We start from the raw sequence: 19559 nt of genomic DNA, 5'->3' as shown, positions 1-19559 counted from the left end.
TCAATTCACAAATGTTGAAAAGCGTGTGGGCAGTGGGAGTTTAGTAAATTATTGAAGGAACTCTCCTTAATTCTGCCTCTTTTTACTATTTTTTAAATTTTTTTTTTTACTGTTTTTGACAACAGCGCATTGCTAAATACATTTTAAATCCAATTATAATCTGTGTCAAACTGACTAAAATCTATAATACTGATGCAATCTTAAAACTAACAGTGGGTATTTCCAAATTGGTTCACTTGTTTTTGATGGGGGGTTTTATGCGTTCAAAAAAAAAAAATTCCGATGCAGTTTCACACAGAGACGTGAAATAGCTCTGCTGGCCCTTGTGAAATGTAGCGGTTTCAGAATGAAGGGCTCAGAAACAGCAAAGTACGATGCTTTCAGGGGGACAGAAAGAGTCTATGTCTGCATTACTGCATTATATGAAACTGCTACACAGATGCTGTGTTTTCAAAGCTCCAAAAACATTACATGCCTGCATTTTCCTTTGCAAATTCTAACATGTTTGTACTTTTCATTTCATGATGTAATATCGCACAACTATCACATTATGAGAACATAGGAGGGGCACATAAGGGAAAAAAGAACAAATAGCTCTTAGCTTAACAATGAATAAATACTTGGTTATATGTTTGCATCACATCACCTGAACTCAGGCAAATCTTACAGTTTCTGCACCTTTATTGTGACTCTTTGGAGATTTGGAGAATTATTATCCTCAGTAAATGAAGGTGGAAGCAACATTTAAGTGCAGAATTGTTGTAAACTGATAAAATGAACAAAAGCTATCTTTTTTCCCAAAATAGTTGGGATGCCGTGTAAATGCAATAATACATAGATTATATGGGCCTCATATTTAGTTGAAAATAGTTCAAAGGTAGCATATTTGATGGCAAAAAAGTGTTGTTTGTGGAAACGTTCAAGATTATTTTGAACATAACGCCAGTAACACGCTTCAAAAAGGTTAGCGCAGAGGAAGAAGAAAAGAAAAGATGGAAAAACACGGTGAAAATTAGAGTTAATGGAAATCTATGGTCCATGGGTACGTTTTACAATGCAAATGGTTTACAGTTAGAAATCAGTGTCCATTTGAAAGTAGAGGGCACAGTTTTATAAACAAAGACAATGGATTTACAGGAGGCTCTGTGTTTCATAACTAATTAGGTTAAGTAGCAACAGTTCAGCAGCAGATTGTGTCTTTTAGGAAGAAAAAACAATATTCAAAGGCTGTGTTCCTCATGCTGTCAGACAGCCAACTGTTTGTTTGGGAATGCCTGCATGGTTCCTCCCACCACCCAAAAACATGCCTCTGGTAACCTGCCTCTCACCCAAGGATAGCTGGGATACACCACCGTTAATGCTGAATAATGTATATACCTTCTCGATTCAGAATATTTCATTTTAAGGGCAGGAAAATGTTAAAAAACTTTATTTTACCTCATAGATTTTTCTTCTACCCTCAAGACTACAAAATACAATCTCACTAATAATAATATCTAAAAAGATTTAGCTCTAAACTATTATTCTAATACTTTTTTTTTGCCAGAAAAGGTTAATTTAACTTATTTTGTACAAATTATTTGGTGAGTTTGAAACAGAGAATCTTAATTTTTACAAGTGCTTAAGAATCAAGATCAGGCAGAGCCATCTAATTGCACAGATTGGCTGGCCGCTCTTCCCCAGGTGCCCTCTGTGGTAATAAGCCATCGCGTTCGAGAGTGAAGTCCAACATACAGAGTGGCCTAAGCAGTTTTACGTGATTGGGTGATTAAGGGATGAAGTGAGCCAAAGATGGAAGTGCCACCTGCCAAGGATCAGCTCGGTGTCAGAGTCACCTGAAGCTCATTAATGTCGCTTCTTCTGCCTGCTGGGCCTCACTGACCTTCAGCCTTCCAGCCCATCAGTCACTTATACCTCAAAATAATCTAGAAGAAAAGAGAGCATGCTTTAAAAGTAATCTAAAAATAAAGTCACTGTCATAGAAAAAGCAGTAAATGGCAAAAAGATGTGAAAAAATTGTAATTGATCTGACCAGACTTTGGGTTTAAAACAACACCGATTCTCAGAGGTGCAGGTGAGATTTTAACTGAAGGTTTTTCAGACAGGATGACGGTCTCGTCATGTCATCCCAGACTCAGTACCTTGACGTTGACATCAGGGCACCCTGCTCATGCCATTAGCTGCAGCACTGCTTCTTTTTCCTTTGGCCGTAGACCTCTCTTTATAACTCTGGCTGTATGTGTTATTGTCAGAATGCCATAAATGTTTAAATACGTCGTCTGTGAGGTCTAAATATGCGGCAGTGTTTCAGGGCGTGATCATACCTTTCTTTTTTCCCCAAATAACTACTAACAAAGAGAGGCAAAAGTCACAGAAAAAAAGATAAAATGGTTCAAATATCCATGGTTTCAGGACACTAAAAGTCCAACACCACCTGTCACTCAAATATCTGTCACTCGGCCCTCTTTCCGTGTTTCTCGGCCAGCCTGTTGGAATAAATAGAAAGCAAACATAGACATCAGTCTGGAGGGTTTTCCTAAGAACTTAGAGTTTCCATAAAGTCAAGAGTTGATGTTTAAATGGTAATTATGTCATCAGCTCAGAAGATGAAAAATGAATCACATATTGAGTCACTTTATATGAGCTGTTTTTCTAAGAGATGTGTCACTAAGGGATGTAATCGTGAATAAACATTTCTATTTTATGCCTGAATGGTTCGTTATTAGGGATGCACCGATCCGATATTTGGATCAGATATCGGTACCGATATTGAAGAAAATTTGAGATCGAGTATCAGTGACAATGGGCCGATCCATATTGGCTGATTTAAAAAAATAAATAAATAAATAAATTCTGCCCTTGTCCTGTCCAGCATTGGCATTCGTCCAAGGGCCCTCTGCTCCCCTCTAGTGGTGAAAAAATTTGTTAAATTGGGACTACCTCTGATTTTTTTTTTAAATTTTTATTAAGTTAGAGAAGTTATTGTTTCCTTCAGATGATTTTTTAATGGATGTTTAATTCCCATTTGCACTATATAACTATATAAAGAGCCGATTGCTATTTATTTTGAAAGTCTACAAACCAGTGAAGCTGTTGTTTTTTTCTCAATTTCAGCTCCTTTACTTTTTAATATTTTGTTTTACATTGGATTTTGAATCCCTAATTGCACCGACTGAACCAGTTATACTTGTTATATATTTATGGTTAAGGTATGGTTATGTTTTACTGGTGCACATTATTAAATAAATAAGTAATTCAGTACATTTATATCTGTTTATTTGTTTTTTAAAGAATAGGAAAGAAATGTTTAAATCAAGCCTTGCACAAAAAAATGATCCCAGGCTTTTCCACACAATGAAACTTACTGTTTGTTACCACAATTCCTGTTTTTCTGTATCGGTATCGGCCGATACTAAACCTCAGATATCGGTATCGGAAGTGAAAAAAGCGGATCGGAGCATCCCTATTCAATATACTTCATAATTTGTTTTACAACATCTCTATGGTAAACATTTACGTTGATGTTTACCAGCTTAACGCACAGATGAGCTGTGTTTTTGACTTGTTATGGATGCATTTTTTCTGCTAGAACGATCAATTCCTGACTGCAAAGATCACAAATGCAGATGAGGGAAATTTAGCAAACATTGATCTGTTAACAAGTGGATGGCAACAGACAAGAGATAATTAGAGCCGACTTCCATCTCGGCTGTAACAGGCAGCCTCACAATCTGGTAACAAATTTGAATCCTGGTGTTTTTAAGTTTTTTTTTAAGCATTCAAACTTTGTGTGGCTACAGACCAGCCTGGTGGAGAAGCATGTGGAGCGAATCCTGAGTCTGGAGTCAGCACTGAGGCAGAGGGACAACTCCCTGCAGAAGCTCAACATGCAGCTGCACAGCAAAGACATGCAGTACCTGCAGCTTCACGCCGGCCCAGACGCACACAGTAAGTGACCTCTGGATACTAACTTTAGAGGTGACATGTGTTTATGTAATACCGGAAGGTGTTTTCAGTTCCAAACAAGCTCTGATGCACTATTCAAATCAATGGTTTGATGTACAGCATTTAGTTTTTTTCTAACTGCTCCCTCCGCAAGCCTTCGCAGAAATGTTGCTTTATTCAGGGACTCCAACCGGCCATTTTCTCGCTCTTATTTGGAACTTCATCAGAGATCCCCAGACCTTCTTCCAAGCCACCTCCTTCAGCTCTTCCAGGGGGGGACACCTTGGCTATCCCAAGCCAGCTGAGAGATGTAATATCGCCAGTGATTCCTTGGTGTGCTCCAAGACCTCCTCCGGGTTGGACAGAAACAGTTTACCTGGGAGACGTCCAGAAAACATCCTGACCAGGTGCCTGAACTAACTAATTTTTCCATGTGGAGGAGCAGCGACTCTGAGCCCCTGCGGGATGACCGAGATTCTCACTGTATTTCTGTATTCCTGTACAGCTCATTACCGTAGATGAGGGCTGAAACATAGATAAACTGACAGCTTCACCTTCCGACTCAGCTCTCTTCCCCACGACAAACAGGTGGTGACATCTGAATTACTGCAGATGCTGCTCCAACCCACCTGTAAAAATGATGCTCGCACTTGTAAACAAGACTCGGAGATACTTATACTCTTCCACTTGAGGCAGCAACTCAATCACGATCCAGATTCAGTAATCCAACTTTTTCCAGCTTTCCAGACACCGAGGTGCTGATTCCCTTTCCAGCTGCTTCACACTTGGCTGCAAACTGCCCCAGTGCCTGCTGGAGGTCCCTGTTCAATGAAGAGAACAGGGCCACATCATCTGCAAAAAACGCAAAGATAAAATCCTAAACTGACCAAGCAGGAAACCCGCCTCCCCCTGGCTGCACCTGTAAATTATGTCCGTAAAGGTTATGAACAAAAACACAGATCTGACCAGAGAAATGGAAGGCAATTACAAAGCCTCAGCAGGATTTTGAAAAACTTAGCTAAGTTTTCTTTTTCAATTTAATTCAATGAGTAATAGGGCTGCAACGTTGTTGACAAAAATCTAAATGAATTCCATTGTCGACTATTGTCGCCAGACGTGTTTTTCCAATAGAGTGAGGCATCAAACTTAATTTGCCACTGCTGTTTTTATATATCTTTTAGCTTGTATATATATTTTTTAAATATTTTTTCTTTTTTTTTACCTCCTACTTTATATATTGAATTATATTTTACTTCATGTTTATTGCTGTTTTGCACCAGGGATAAGAGGAAAACACCATTTCAATTCTGTATATGTCCGGCAGCATTGACATTAAAGTTGACTTAACTTGACTTTTTTTTTTTTTTTTTAACAATCTCTGCCGAGAGTCTCACGTACACAATAGCGCCTCTGTCGAGCGGTAACGTACACAGAAATGGCGGCGTCCAACACATTAGCTACGCGTACCAAACTTCTAAAATTTGGGAGCATTTTAGCCTGGATACGACGAATAAAAAGATTACTTGCAAGGTTTGCAAAGCAGACCTTGGGTATCACGGCAGCACCTCGGTGATACACGAACATTTAAAGAGAAAGCACCTCGGGCAGTTGAACGAAACGGAGTCCGACTCGCCTCGGTAACATTCAAGCCAATAGTTTTGTTTTTTTGCAAAGTTGAATAAAAGATGCATTTTTCATTGAAGTACCCATCTTTCTTGTGTTTATTATCATTTCTCACATAATTAAAGCAACTTCATGCTAAATTTAAGAAAAAATGAATAATTATCTGATTCGTCGACTAATCGTTTCAATAGTCGGTGACTTGTCGCCAGTTAAAATAGTCGTTAGTTGCAGCCCTAATGAGGAAGTTATAACTAATTGAGATGAGCACAGCAAAATAAGATTGCTCATCTCACTTTTTAAATTTTTTTTTTTGTTATCATGGATCAAATCCAACAATCTGTCTGAAAAGCATTTTAATTGAGGTCAGGTTCGTCTTCGGCCAGCTGAAGAGAATTTGGACATTTGGTTTCTCCGCACAGTCCAGTCACAGTTTTAGGAGAAGAGACCCTTGGTTTTTGTGAAGCACTTGTGGTTGAAATTGAGTCATTCTGGCTTCCAAATCATTCGAAGATTTAGAGATCGGTGCTGTATATTTGTATGATTCAGCCTGTTGCTTCCATCTGTACTATTTCTACTTTGACTCGTCTGCATTACCAAATGACTGAAAAACTAAAAAAAACGTGACTCATTGCAATGATGAATAATTCCTGTGTTGCTAATGTGTTGAACTGTCAACAAGGCAGGTAACTCCAGTGTTTAGTGGAAAAACAACAAAGCTGAATTCAAACTGGAGCATGTTGCTCTTGACTGGTGTGGAAGAATTCTGTTTAACTTCTTTAGAGAGATGCTGATCTCTGCCCTCTCGACGTGGGTGTTTGAAACATGGAAGAAATGTGTCACCGCCACCCCAACAGATGCCTCTGCTGGTACTATACCCTGATGAGGAGGAGGTATCATCTTAGATCGGCATCAAACTGTCATATGAAGCAGAAAAAAATGGGTGTTAGAGCTTTTTTTTTCTTTCTTTTGATACTCCATTTTTGTGTAAAAAATGTGGCGGTAGTGCTGACTTTGTACAGTATGTCTGCACCTGTGGTCACACGTACGAGTATTGAGGCGAGGAGGCAGAGGAGCAGAGATAAAAGATGATGCTGCTGAATCTTCTGCAGCTCAAGGACTGCGTGAGCGGAGCTGAATCACAAACATGCCCACACAGATCAAATCACCCAGGTACGGGCTGAGAGATGCTGCCCTTGGAAGAATTCAACTCTTCAGTCCATGACAGTTGAACAACTGACGAATATGAAAGAGCGGAAGGACGTTGCGTTAGTCAGGAGGAAAGCAGTGAAAGCTCTGTGTTTCATCTTTTTGTGCTGCATGTTTACGTCTTTTCTTTCTCCCTCCCAGTGCTGGACTGTCCCGCCTTGACCCTGCAGAGCTCGCGCAGCCTGGACGCCCTTTCCGACTTAAAGCTGCAGCGCCTGGAGGCGGAGCTAGAAGGGGCACGGAACGAGGCCCAGGGGGCGTGTCAGCGGGAGGCGGAGCTGAAGGCCGAGTGCGAGAGGCTGAAAGACGAAATGAGACAGCTGCAGAACAGCCAGAGGGAGAGGGTCAGTATTGACCTGTTTGAGTGTAGTTGGAGAAGTTTACTGCATCAGGACCATTTAAAGACTTCAGGAGAAACAGCTTGTTGTGAAGTCCCTGAAATGTCCTTGATGATTAATGAGAAGCAGAATGAAAAAAGTAAGCTCTGAGAAACCCTGCAGCACTATCAAACACATACAACTGCAGTTTTTCACAGGTTTTTTTTTTCTTGTTGTTGTGTAGCCGCAGCCTTTCTTTCTTCATCAAGTCCTTATACGAGGACATTTTATTACACTAGTTTTGAAAAGTAGAACACGCTTAAGCCTTTTATGTATCTGTATATGAATTTCATGTTCCATGATGTGTCGCACAGCCTCATCCACAGTGAGCACAATTTTATTTTTGCTCCGACCATATAAATACAGAAAAAAGAAACCTTCAGCAAAGCATCAAGTTGCTCAATAGGTTAAAGGGATAGTTCGCCTCTTTTGACATGAAGCTGTATGACATCCCATATTAGCAATATCATTTATGAATATTTTCTTTTGTGGCCCCAGCCAACTAACTGGACTACCTTCGTCAACACCAAAACGAGGCTGGAACTCTGCTCACAGGACGCAGCAGCGGGGTAAGACGATGATGAAAATGATATTGCTAGTATGGGATGTCATACAGCTTCATGTCAAAAGAGGCGAACTATCCCTTTAACAAGCAGCTGAGAAATCGCAGTCATGGTGGCAGCAGCTTTTTAATTAAAGTAAATATTTTCTCCTGAAATATTATTATGCAAATCAAATTCATTACCCACATTTATTTGTTGGCCTAATATTCTCAAAATGCTAGTTTAATTACTTCAAAGAATACCAATATTTCCCTTATTTATCCAAGTTAACTTGTTTTTTGCTAAAAGTCATATTTTTTACCTGTAACATGTCCATAAGATATGTTTTTTATGTGTTACAAGACATAACATGGGCGAAATCAGCCATCCGTGCTATGGCTCCATGCTAGTCTCAGACAGGCGAGGTCAGAATGCTTCTTGTCGAAGATGGAAGGAACCAATCCTGATTACTTGCAGCCTGGGACTGTACAGCTATTTTGCATGCACCGCTATGAATCAGTAAAATGAGAAGCTAGTGCATGGTAAGTTTAAAAGCTAATGGGGGCTCAGAGTCAGTCTACCGACCCAGTGCTAGCCACCAGTTGCTCTTAGCCCCAGTAGCCAAAGCCAAGAAACCTCAGCAGTTTCTCATTAAAGTAATTTTAAAGTATAAATACGACCATTCTGATATGCCCACATGCATGCAAATTTGTATAATGTAGTGGAGACAGGGCAGGCAATGTCAGCTGCTGACAGGGGGATATGTGGGTGGGACCGTATTAGCATATTTATAGATTACCATGCACTGAAAAGGGTGTAAAGTCATACCCAAGGCACATTAGAGATGGCAAAAACTTTTACATATACAATCAGCTGGAATGAGACGATGCAGACAAACTGGTAGCTGCTCTGAAAAAGTCTAAATGTGCCACCAGGAAAATAAAGCATTCTGGAGTCTAAAAAAAGCGGGACTTCAGTGAGCTACACAAAGTTCAACCTATTTCAGGAGATCTGAATGTTGAAATGGGAAATGGATGTGGGTTGCGTAACTACAAAAAATAAAATGCACCTTAGGCTCACACATGCAACTATAATGCCCTGATCATCACACAATTTAAAAATCTTAGATGAAGACGTGTGTTATTCAGCCATGGGTGTATTTATGCTTCTATTGGGCAACAAAACCCTCATCTTCCCGGTTTAGTTTAAAGCTGAAGGCAATGAGCTGAGCGAGGGCAAATAATACTAAGGAGGTTGAATGAGACTGCAGTAACAGTTCCGATTTAATGTCATTAAAATAGTTTCTATTAATAAGAAGGATATCCGTCTTCGTGTCTGACTCTCAACTTCAGTTGAAAAGAAAATGAGGTTTCACCTGCATACAGAAAGTTGCCAAAAAGTGCAAATGTACCACTCATACTAACAATAATCATCTTTTTTTTTTGTCCCTTACACCATATCCTGAAATGGTTTTCCTCACACATGTTGTCTTAATAGGCTTGGTGTCAGATGCTGAGCAATGTTCTACCAGCACCTGCATGCTAATCTAATTTCATGCTCTACTTCGGCAGGAAATGAATTCCCCATGCAAGCAGTGTGATGTGGAGTGGATAAAGAAGGTGGGAGATGAGCAGTAAGTGACCGCGGTGGACCTGTTGGTAGTGGGGAGGGGGCGGGGAGTGTAGCACAGTGCATGTAGTGATGTGTTCAGCCCCACCTCCAGGGCCTTCATTATACAACAGACAGGCTCGTCATCTCTGGCTAACAAGATTCAAATGCAATGCTAATAGAGGAATGTTGTTGTTTAGGATCAGAGTGTGTACTCTGTGAGATGCATTTAGCAGCAACTCAGTTGTTTCTGTGTCTAACATTCACCCAAAAAGGTTTTGCAAACCATCAGCATGTGCAGCAGGGGGCAGTGTAAGTACAGATCAGGATCCTACCTCTCTATTTCCTCATGTCTGCATCATTTTTGGATATCTTAATGAAGCATTAAGTCCACTTTTATGCTTCATTGCCCAACACCTTAACTGACAGAACAGGAGCAGCTGCTTTATTTCCATTTGCTTCTATTTGTGTCACTTTCTGGCAGTGAGAGCAGTAGCTTATCTTTATCCGCCTGTCAGATTGCTCCAGCCATCTGATGTTTACAAGGTGTAAGGTATAAAAAAAAAAAAAAAAAGACAAAAACCACAGCAGGTTGGGCAACTGACTCCCACACAATGAAACCCCAGAGGTGTTTCGATGGGGAGCAAACAGAAAGTAAATGGTGCGGCAGCAAGGAGAGTCTGAGTTTTAGTTTTACACTGAGTGTGTGGTAAAAAGCCTACTGCTTTTTTCCAGACCTCGGTCACCTTTTGGTTTTACTCAACAATATCACTTACTCCCACTGAAAAGTATCTGCTCTGTTTCCTGGAGCTTTTTCTTGTAATTGGGCTCATTTAGTGTAAAGTGCACTGATTGAAATAGAATATTTTAGCTGCGCAGTGAAGAACACCAACACGGCACCTTTGCCCTGATCACCGCCGCAGCCTGATAATTCAGAAAAGAATCTGCGGTCGTGTAATTAGTCGTGATGTCTTTAAAACTTCTACAGTAAGCTACAGGGGTTTTGTACACAGCAAAATAATCAAGAAGAAGTTAAAAATCCCATCTTTAATTGGTCTCTTTCTTTGTTCTTTATGCCCTTTTTTCGTTACTTTAACTTTTGTGGACTTCCTTTTGCCTGACTGGTAACCGTTAATACGTGAGTGAGCTGTGCTCGTCAACCACAAGCCACACTGCTGTAGGCGCTGGCTGCCACCTGGCAGTACCCTCACCCCGGCAACACACACCTATGCTCGAGCATACAGAGAGACTGACTAATCTGTCCTCAGCTTTCAGAAAATGAGCCGTTTCCAATAAATCACAACTTGCTTGAATGGAATTCCCATTTCTCACAAAAATCCAAGCAAATAATCAAAAATGAAGTGAAAAAAATGTTCAATTCTCCATAATTTGAGACTTTTTAGGTGAAATCAACCCTAGGTTACATAAAACACAAAGCATTACCACGTCACTATGGCTTGGTGTGAGAACTGTTTGACACCTCTCTGTTTAAGTGAAGCGCACAACACAAAAGTAAAAAAAAATGGACTGCATGCAGAGTGTGAAAACCCCCCACTACGATCAGGCAGCTGTTAAGACACCTGCCCCCCTCTTCAAGGGGGTCTGAAATTCAGCTTCTCCATTTCCTTTAAGACTTCTCTTTTTCATGTAGACCAATGTGTTTCCCATGTTGAGAGGGACCGAGCAGCAGTAGATTTGAAAAATATCGCTCTGAATGTGAGCCAACAAAGGCAATGTCAGATCCCAAAGGCAGGTGTGGTGATGGCTCTTTCTTTAAAACATCAGATCAGAGGTCAGATTTCAGCCCACGCTCGACTCCCACACACACACACACACACATACAGTAAAACTTTGTACTTGATCAATCCACTTGCACAAGCCTTTCATCAATGCTGCATTGGCGTTATCACACCCCTCCTACGCACTGTAGTGTACACTGTACAGCATGCGCACACAGCCACTCACATTCAAGCAAAGTAAAAGGAAACAAACCAAAATATGTGCAAGACGGGAGATGCATGCAGACAAATGTGATAAATATTTTTTCGTCACACACACGTGCAAAAACTCAGACTTTCTGAAACAAAAATATAGAAAATGCTTATCGTGCGTGTGTTTTGCGTGCACTTGGGGCACGTGTTCACACGTGTTGTCATGGCCTTAAAGGTGTTGCGTTCCTGGCCAGGGGTCTGTGTGAAAGATTGCCAAAAGAAAAAGTTTGAAATGTGAGAAAGGAAGAGGTAGGTCAGTTTAAACCCGTCAAGAAACTCACTGCATCTGCGTAAAAAACATAGACAGCCGGAGCAGAGAGCCGCCTGCGAGTACCAAGGAGAGGAGGCGAATACGTTTAACGGGCGCTTTTCACGATGTCGATATTCTGCTGCACGCTCCACCCACAGTAACAGTAAGTAACCGAAATGATGGCTTTTTTCCTTCAGTGCCTGCAGCAGATTTTCAAGCCAAAGCTTTAAAAAAAAGGACTGCCATGGACAACCCCGTATCATTGCAGTGTCAGCACCAAGTTCCACCAACTCCAACCACAGAGAAGCTTGTTGTTTGGTATAAGTTGGGGGCTGATCGGGGTTTGATACCCCCCTCCCACTCTGTGTGTGACTCACAGTTTGCTGGAAAACTAGGTGGGCCACAAACAAAAGGCCAGCAAACCAGTGGAAGCTCTGAGTGATTTTCAAGCTTGTTCTTTTTTGGGCTTCCCTGAAATAGGGACTCTGACTTTATTTTAAATCAATTTTCGGTGGCAAACTTTAAGGCGAGGAATCAACACAGTGTTGTGTCGGCGTGCTTGTTTCTTTTTTTTTAAGGTGCATCTTTGTAGAAACTTCAGTTCAGCAGTTAAGAACCTGCTAATAAGATTAACAAAATAAGTTAAGAAATAAAGAATGCAGTTGCCCATTAACACGTACCCAAGTTAAAGGCTTAATTAAGTTAGTGTGTGGGTGTGCCGGAGAACAGATCTATACATTTGTTTTATTCGCTGTGAAAGAAACTTGTTTTTCTTCTCTTTGTTGTTCCTATTCGGCACCTCACGTTTCACTGAACGTTCATATCTGTTCCTTCTCGTTTAGAAGAAAATCTCCAGGATATGCAGAAGTGTTAGCTGTGTTCTTTATTCTTTTATCTGCCACGATCTCACAGGAGGAATGAGCTCACTCTTTTTTTCAGCGAGGACATCACATTTCTGGTTAGGAGGTGCTTTATCAGATCTGAGCCTGGCTGTCGTCTGGCACCCGTGCACAAACATCTTTTGTTTTATGCAGATGTGCAGATGGACTGGGTTCAAGATGTTTTCATGCAAAAACACTCCCGCTTGCAGTGCTTTAAAAGCTCTACGTGTGTTGTTAATTCATTCATGAAACTAATAATAACTTGAGTTTTCTTGCTGTCTGGAAATGAGAAATTACTCAAACTGGCAGGGCAAAATGATTATCTCGACAGATTTTAAGTTAGATTTGAACCCTCGTGTTGTGATACACATCCTTATCTACCACCGTCAGTGCAGGAATGACTCAATTTCAGATCAACGCTGAGGAGTTTATAAAAATTGTAAAGACATCTGACATAAACAACCCGTTATCAGATTTTATGGTGGTTGGCACTTACAGTGAGAAACCAACTCATCTGTTATACTTAATAATTGGTATTAACTGTTAGACTGTTAACACTCGAGCTCTTATATCTGCATGACATGAGTTTATATTGTGGGATTCAGATAAAGCTCAAGTGGACAAACAGCTTGTTACATGTAAACCAAGCACCCTAGTACAGCTCTTGAAATAAGAGTTTCTCCACGAAAAAAAAATATATATATGATTTTATGCTTTTTAATTACGCGCTTCGACATGGAATCTAAATATATAAGCTTAAAGGCGTATCAATTAGCCTTCCTGCTTACAGTAAATGTCTGTGCAGCTCAACTCAATCAGGCAGAAGAAAACAAAGATACATTTGTGGTGCAGTTACATGTTATATTATAACAGAAATTCATTTGCATTTTGACATTAATTTGACAGAGATTACAGTTTACATAACAGCGCAACACTCTGCCGACACCGTGATGCTCTGCAGTAACAAAGATTATAATAAATACATAATTGGCCTCCTCTTTCTCCCTTCAGGGTGAATTTGGCCCTGGCCTACACGGAGTTAACAGAGGAACTGGGACGCCTCCAAGCACTGTGCTCCAAGCAGACGGAGATCCTGAGGAAAGCAACGCAGGAGCAGGCTAGTCCAGGTTAGCATCTACTTTGTTCATTTGGAAATACAACCTGTCAATAATGGGGGAAATCTGGGTCACGATATTCTCAGTCTTTGTGGCAGAGGAAGTAGGAAGCTTTCAGGGGCAATACTTAAGTAACAGTTGCAATACCACAAAAAAATGAATAAATAATAATAAAAAAAAAAAGAATCAATGACAAGATACATTTCTGCATTCTTATTGAATTGTTTTAAAAGTTTTAAAAATGAACTCTGAAATCATTCAGCCAACTTCAACATCTTTAATCTTGTAGTTTGACCTTAAACACTGCAACAAATTTGAAAAACGATCACATGAACATGAAATAAAAAAAGAAATACAGCTATCAGGTAATTATTCTGGAACAAAAATACAAGGAAGTGTGGTAGAAGTGCTTCAAGACAACATGAACATTTAAAGCACTACAGTCACAACCAGTTTATGTGTAATATTTACAATTAGAATAAATTCAATTCTTTGGATAGATGGTTCTTAAAACATCTTAAAGTGGTCAGATCTCATTTTCAGCCTTGCCTGTGCACCGTACAGATACATAAAGAACTGCCAGTTGTGATTCGCTGCAGTCATTTCCAAACTAAAAGTAAAGGTCGACCCAAGAGAGAGTAAAACTTAGAGATGCCAAACAGTAGCAACACCATTCCTCTTCCTGCGCTCAGCTACACATAAACAATGTCACAAGCACGCATTTCCAACCTACCACAAACCCAAAGACTACCCTGTGGATAACAGATCATACAACAGAAAAATAATGTTCAAATACTCTGAGAATAAATGTCCATTTTCAGCAGGAAAACACCGAAATCCCCAAACAGCATTTGCTTTTTTTCCCCTGCAGTCGTGTTATTTCACAGTAATCTAGAAAATGTGACTTGAATGGCACAACTCCATTAGGATTCTGCAAGTGATCTGCTCGCCTCTCGGCTACTTCAACAATAAACAAATATTTTTCATGAACTGTTTGAATAAATTCTGTAAAGTGGGAATTTGCATGGGGTCCTAAAAGCTCTTCTGAGGGTGAGCTAAACAGTCCTGTTCGACCGTTTCCTCCTCATTCGGAGAACACTTACGAGTACAAACACCCCCTTCCTTTTAGCACCTCAACCAAGCAGCCATAAATGATGTTTCCTCTTTGTAATGGGAAGTAAGCTGAAGTGGTGACTACAGGGCTGACTCATTTATCAGCATTTCTTGTAATTACAGGAAACGCTACAACTGTATTTGTGAAGATAAATCTTCATACGACCATATACAGGAACATAAAGCGCACTTCTATTAAATGAATATTCTCACGCAAGATCTGAAGCAATGCACACGATATGCTCTGACAAAAATGCAAGAAAACAGTGCCAATGCCAAGCGGCAACAGAAGACCTGATGTGCCAGAATAAAAGACGGCATGCATCAACTATTTGAAGGCTTTGACACAGATGTCGGAAATGTGCAGCAGCTTTTTGGCTGTCAGGAGCATTTAATCTTTCAGACATGCACAGACCAACCATAACGTTATGACCACTGATAGGTAAAGTGAGCAGCAATGCTCATGTTGATACTGCCCGATTTTCTGCTTGGAAAACCTGCATCCTGGCAATCACATGGATGCTGCAACAGAACTCCACTAGAACAGCAGCCTGCCCCAGCAGGTCCCTGCAAAAACCGCTCAGGAGGGGCTTAAAAAGTATGACAAAGAGTCCAAAACTCTCCCGATTCCAGTTTGATGGGATTAGATGGGAAGCAAGCACCAAGACCACCAAGACCCCATGACACAACATTTTTGATCATTTGCCCAAAAAATGGCAAACTTTAGAATATAATTAACAATTGTTATTTGATTTAATTGGTTTGCAGAATAATTCAGAGAATTGTAATCATTCATGTATTAGTGGGATTATAGGTTAAGGTCAACGTCACGTTTATTTATATAGCAGCTTATAACAACCTGGATTGACCAAAGTGCTTTACATAAATAAATAACAATAAAATCCAAAAGATACATTTAACAAAGAAATTCAGCAAAAGATAAAAACAATTTACACACACAGACAACATTTGTATCACCCAGGTCTGAAAGCCTGGGAGAAAATGTGGATTTTCAGAGATGTTTTAAAAATTTAGAGATAGTTGAGTTAATTTAATTAATCTATATATTGTTGAGTAGATTAATACTAAGTGGTAAGTGATTACATAAATGCTGGGGGGTAGAAAGTACAAAAAATGTCCCCAAACAGTTGAGTACTAGTATAAAGTAAGAGTGTTATCTGAATATTGCACTGAAGTTCTTAAGTGTATCACTGGTTTCGTTACACAGAGACGAACATAGGCAAGGCAAGGCAATTTTATTTATAGAGCACAATTCATACACAGGGCAATTCAAAGTGCTTCACAGCTACATAAAATCAAAAATCATAAAATCATTAAAAAGAAATAAAAAAAATAAAATAAAGAAATAAAAAAAATAAAATAAAGAAATAAAAAATAATAATAATAATACGTAATAATAATTAAAAACCCATTAAAATAATCATTAGTTAATTAAAAAGTGAAGAGTGCAGATGAAATACTTTCAGGTGTCATATGCACAGCTAAATAGAACTGTTTTCAGCCTGGATTTAAACATTGTCAGAGTTGAGGCCTGTCTCACATCTTCTGGAAGACTGTTCCAGATGTTAGGAGCATAAAACTGAAACGCAGCCTCACCTTGTTTAGTCCTGACTCTGGGCACCAGCAGGAGACCCCTCCCTGAGGTTCTCAGAGCCCGAGTTGGTTCATATGGCTCTAATATGTCAGAGATGTACTTTGGCGCTTGACCATGAAGAGACTTGTACCCGAGCAGAGCTGTTTTAAAGTCTATTCTCTGAGCGACAGGAAGCCAGTGCAGAGACCTGAGCACTGGACTAATATGGTCGTATTTCCTGGTTCTGGTCAGGACTCGAGCAGCAGCGTTCTGGATGTACTGCAGCTGTCTTACAGCCCGTTTAGAGAGCCCAGTGAGCAGGCCGTTACAGCAGTCTAACCTGCTGGAGACAAACGCATGGATTAGTCTTTCTAAGTCTGGTTTAGACACGATTCCTTTGATTCTGCCAATGTTTTTTAGATGGTAAAAAGCTGCTGATGTTACAGATTTAATGTGGCTGTTAAATTTCAGGTCTGAGTCCAATATTACCCCGAGATTTCTAACTTGATAATTAGGTTTTAGAGTGAGAGTCTCAAGGTGACTGATAACACTTTCTCTTTGTTTCTGTGGGCCACAGACAATGATTTTAGTTTTGTCTGAGTTTAGCTGGAGGAAATTGTTTTGCATCCACACACTGATCTGTTCGATGCAGCGACACAGTGTATCTACAGGCCCGTGTTCTCCTGCCGTCAGTAACACGTAGATCTGAGTGTCATCTGCATAGTTGTGGTAGGACACATTACAGCTGCGGATTAGCTGGCCTAGTGGAAGCATGTACAGATTGAACAATACGGGTCCCAGGATTGACCCCTGGGGAACCCCACAGGTCATAGCCATTTGGTCTGAGACACAGTTACCAATTTCAACAAAATATTTCCTGTCCTCCAGATAGGACTTGAACCAGTTTAAAGCACGACCAGAGATTCCCACCCAGACTTCTAACCAGTCTTCTAACCTCTGTAATAAGGCCTCTGTAACATGGTCAACTGTGTCAAAGGCAACACTCAGGTCCAGCAGAACTAAGACTGTGACTTTACTTGCATCTGTGTTCAGGCGGATGTCATTTGTCACCTTGATCAGAGCTGTCTCAGTGCTGTGGTGGGGCCTAAAGCCTGATTGGAAAGTATCAAAAGCATTGTTAGACAGGAGAAAGTCACTAAGCTGTTGGTATACAACTTTTTCTAGGACTTTGCCTAAGAATGGCAGATTTGATATGGGCCGGTAGTTGTTCAGTACTGTGGCATCAAGATTGCTCTTGATGTAATTCAGTAAAAACTTGCAAAGAAGTGTCCATTTTGACTTGTTTTTTTAATGTATTTTTTTCTTCTGTGTCCCCTCAGTGCAGCTTCATTCTCCCATCCACCACCAACGCCATTCTCCAGTATCACACCGCCACTCGCCCATCTCACAGCGCCATTCTCCTGTCCCGCCCCCACCACACCACTCCCCAATCCAGCAGCGACGCTCTCCAGTGCTGCAGCGACTCTCCCCCGATATGCACCGCCGCTCACCCCTCCTGGACGTCAACAACGGCCCGGCCTCGTATTCCTACCGGCCACCCAGCCAGCACCTGAGAGCCAGCTTCCAGGGTCGCCGCAGTTACTCCGAGGTTGCCGACCCCTCGGCTTACCAGTGCCCACCCCGCTTCTCCCTGGACCCAGTCTCCACCCTGCCTAAGCCTCGGCCGTACATCGACGGCTACTCAAAGCAGCAGTCCCAACATGGAGGCTCCCCTCATGGTGGACTACAGCACAGAGGACCCCCCTCTCCTCATCAAGGTGGTGCGGGAGGAGACGGGAGCCTCGGGGAGAGCTCCATGCGCCATTCCAGAGAGATGCCATTTCCACTGTCAGAGGTGGCACACCTTCATTTTGAGCCACCGCCTCCATCCACACCCGCCCCCCAGCCCCCACAGTCGTCTGAAGATGAGGAGGAGTGGACCTGTCCACATCCCATCAGTCCGCCGAGGACGCTGGGCGTGCTCGCTCCTGCAGTTCCCAGCAATGTCATGAGGGGCCCGGCCTCCTGCTCAGCCTTTCCCATCCCTCAGAGGCCTAACACCCTCAGCTGCCACCCTCAGCAGGGGTACCTTTCAACAGATCAGGCTCAGTCCTGGCCTTCTATCAATGTGAGTTGGCATAAAGTTAATTACACTTGGGTAAAAGAGTTAACTAGGGTGACAGCACTGAAACATTTTTAAAAATGACCAGCAATCTTTCATCACATCTGTTGTTTATGTACTAACCCCATGACTCTTTCTAATAAGAGCGGCTTTTTCACAGATGTCACAATCCTCTCAATGTTGGTATCTTCTTAGTTCCCTTTAAAAGAATAGCTCAACACATTGATTTTCCGTTTGATAGAGAAAACTTGTTGTGACATAGAGAGATGGAGTCAAGATGTGTAGACTAAATTAGCCAGAAAAGGGGGAAACAACTCGGGTAGTCCTGCCCATTCACACGCTTAAGACACACGCTCAAACGTGTTACGCGTTTACTTGAACCGAGACAAGAGTCATAAGAATGGCCATTTGTGATGTTTTAGATACTACGATACACACACAGAAAGCAGAATCGAATGAGTGCTGTTTGCCAAGAAGCGACCCCTCCAAACTCTTTGACCCTTCTTAGATTCTTGACATAAAACTTCTAAATTAAACTTCACTAAATTAAATAAAAACATGCTGGATGAATATTGGGAACGCATTGCTCAGATGAAACAAGGATAACATTTTGAGGCTCAGATGAGGTGTTTGGTACTCTAGCAAGGTTTCCATTGCAGGTTTTTTTTTTTTTTTTTTGCACCATGGTGTGGTTCCAAGAGGGTTCTTGGTTCAAATCCCATGTGGGGCTTTTCTGTGTGGAAAGCTGTGTATGTGTGGGTTCTCTCCGGGTACTCCGGCTTCCTCCCAATGCACAAAAACATGCCAGTCAGGTTCATTAGTGCACTAAATGGACCCTAGGAGTGAGTGTGTTTAGTTGTTTGTGTCTGTGTGGCCCTGTGATGGACTGGCGACCTATGACCAGGCTGTACCCCGCCTCTCGCCCCATAACCGCTGGGATAGGCTCCAGCCCCCCTGCAACCCTGAGTTGAATTAAGTGGGTATAGAAAATGGATGGATAGATAAATGGAAACATTAAATACATTCCTTCCTCTAATGCTGAAAACATTTTTTACACTAGTTTCAGGTGTGTTTTTTTGTCTGTTTCAAAGAAAACTTGATGTCATTAGTATGGAAACAATTTGTAAAATGCATCTGGCCTGGCAAAAATTAAAATGATGCGACTCACCAGCTGTTCATGGTCTGAGCCAGA

At 41.2% G+C, this 19559-nt stretch overlaps 1 protein-coding gene across 1 annotated transcript in view; it reads left to right on the top strand.

Annotated features, from left to right (window-relative positions):
• The window catches only part of tbkbp1 (TBK1 binding protein 1), a 95063-nt gene that overhangs the window by 67007 nt on the left and 8497 nt on the right, over positions 1–19559 (top strand). The window contains exons 5-9 of the mRNA XM_075457406.1: positions 3801–3948; positions 6916–7118; positions 9265–9326; positions 13435–13550; positions 17586–18373. Coding sequence (XP_075313521.1) covers positions 3801–3948; positions 6916–7118; positions 9265–9326; positions 13435–13550; positions 17586–18373 — 1317 coding nt within the window. The remainder of the gene's footprint in view (positions 1–3800; positions 3949–6915; positions 7119–9264; positions 9327–13434; positions 13551–17585; positions 18374–19559) is intronic.

This window comes from Odontesthes bonariensis, chromosome 23 (genome assembly GCF_027942865.1).
Source record: "Odontesthes bonariensis isolate fOdoBon6 chromosome 23, fOdoBon6.hap1, whole genome shotgun sequence".
Lineage (NCBI taxonomy): Eukaryota > Metazoa > Chordata > Actinopteri > Atheriniformes > Atherinopsidae > Odontesthes > Odontesthes bonariensis.
The sequence above is the reverse complement of the archived record's forward strand: the minus strand, read 5'-3'. Positions and strand labels throughout refer to the sequence as shown.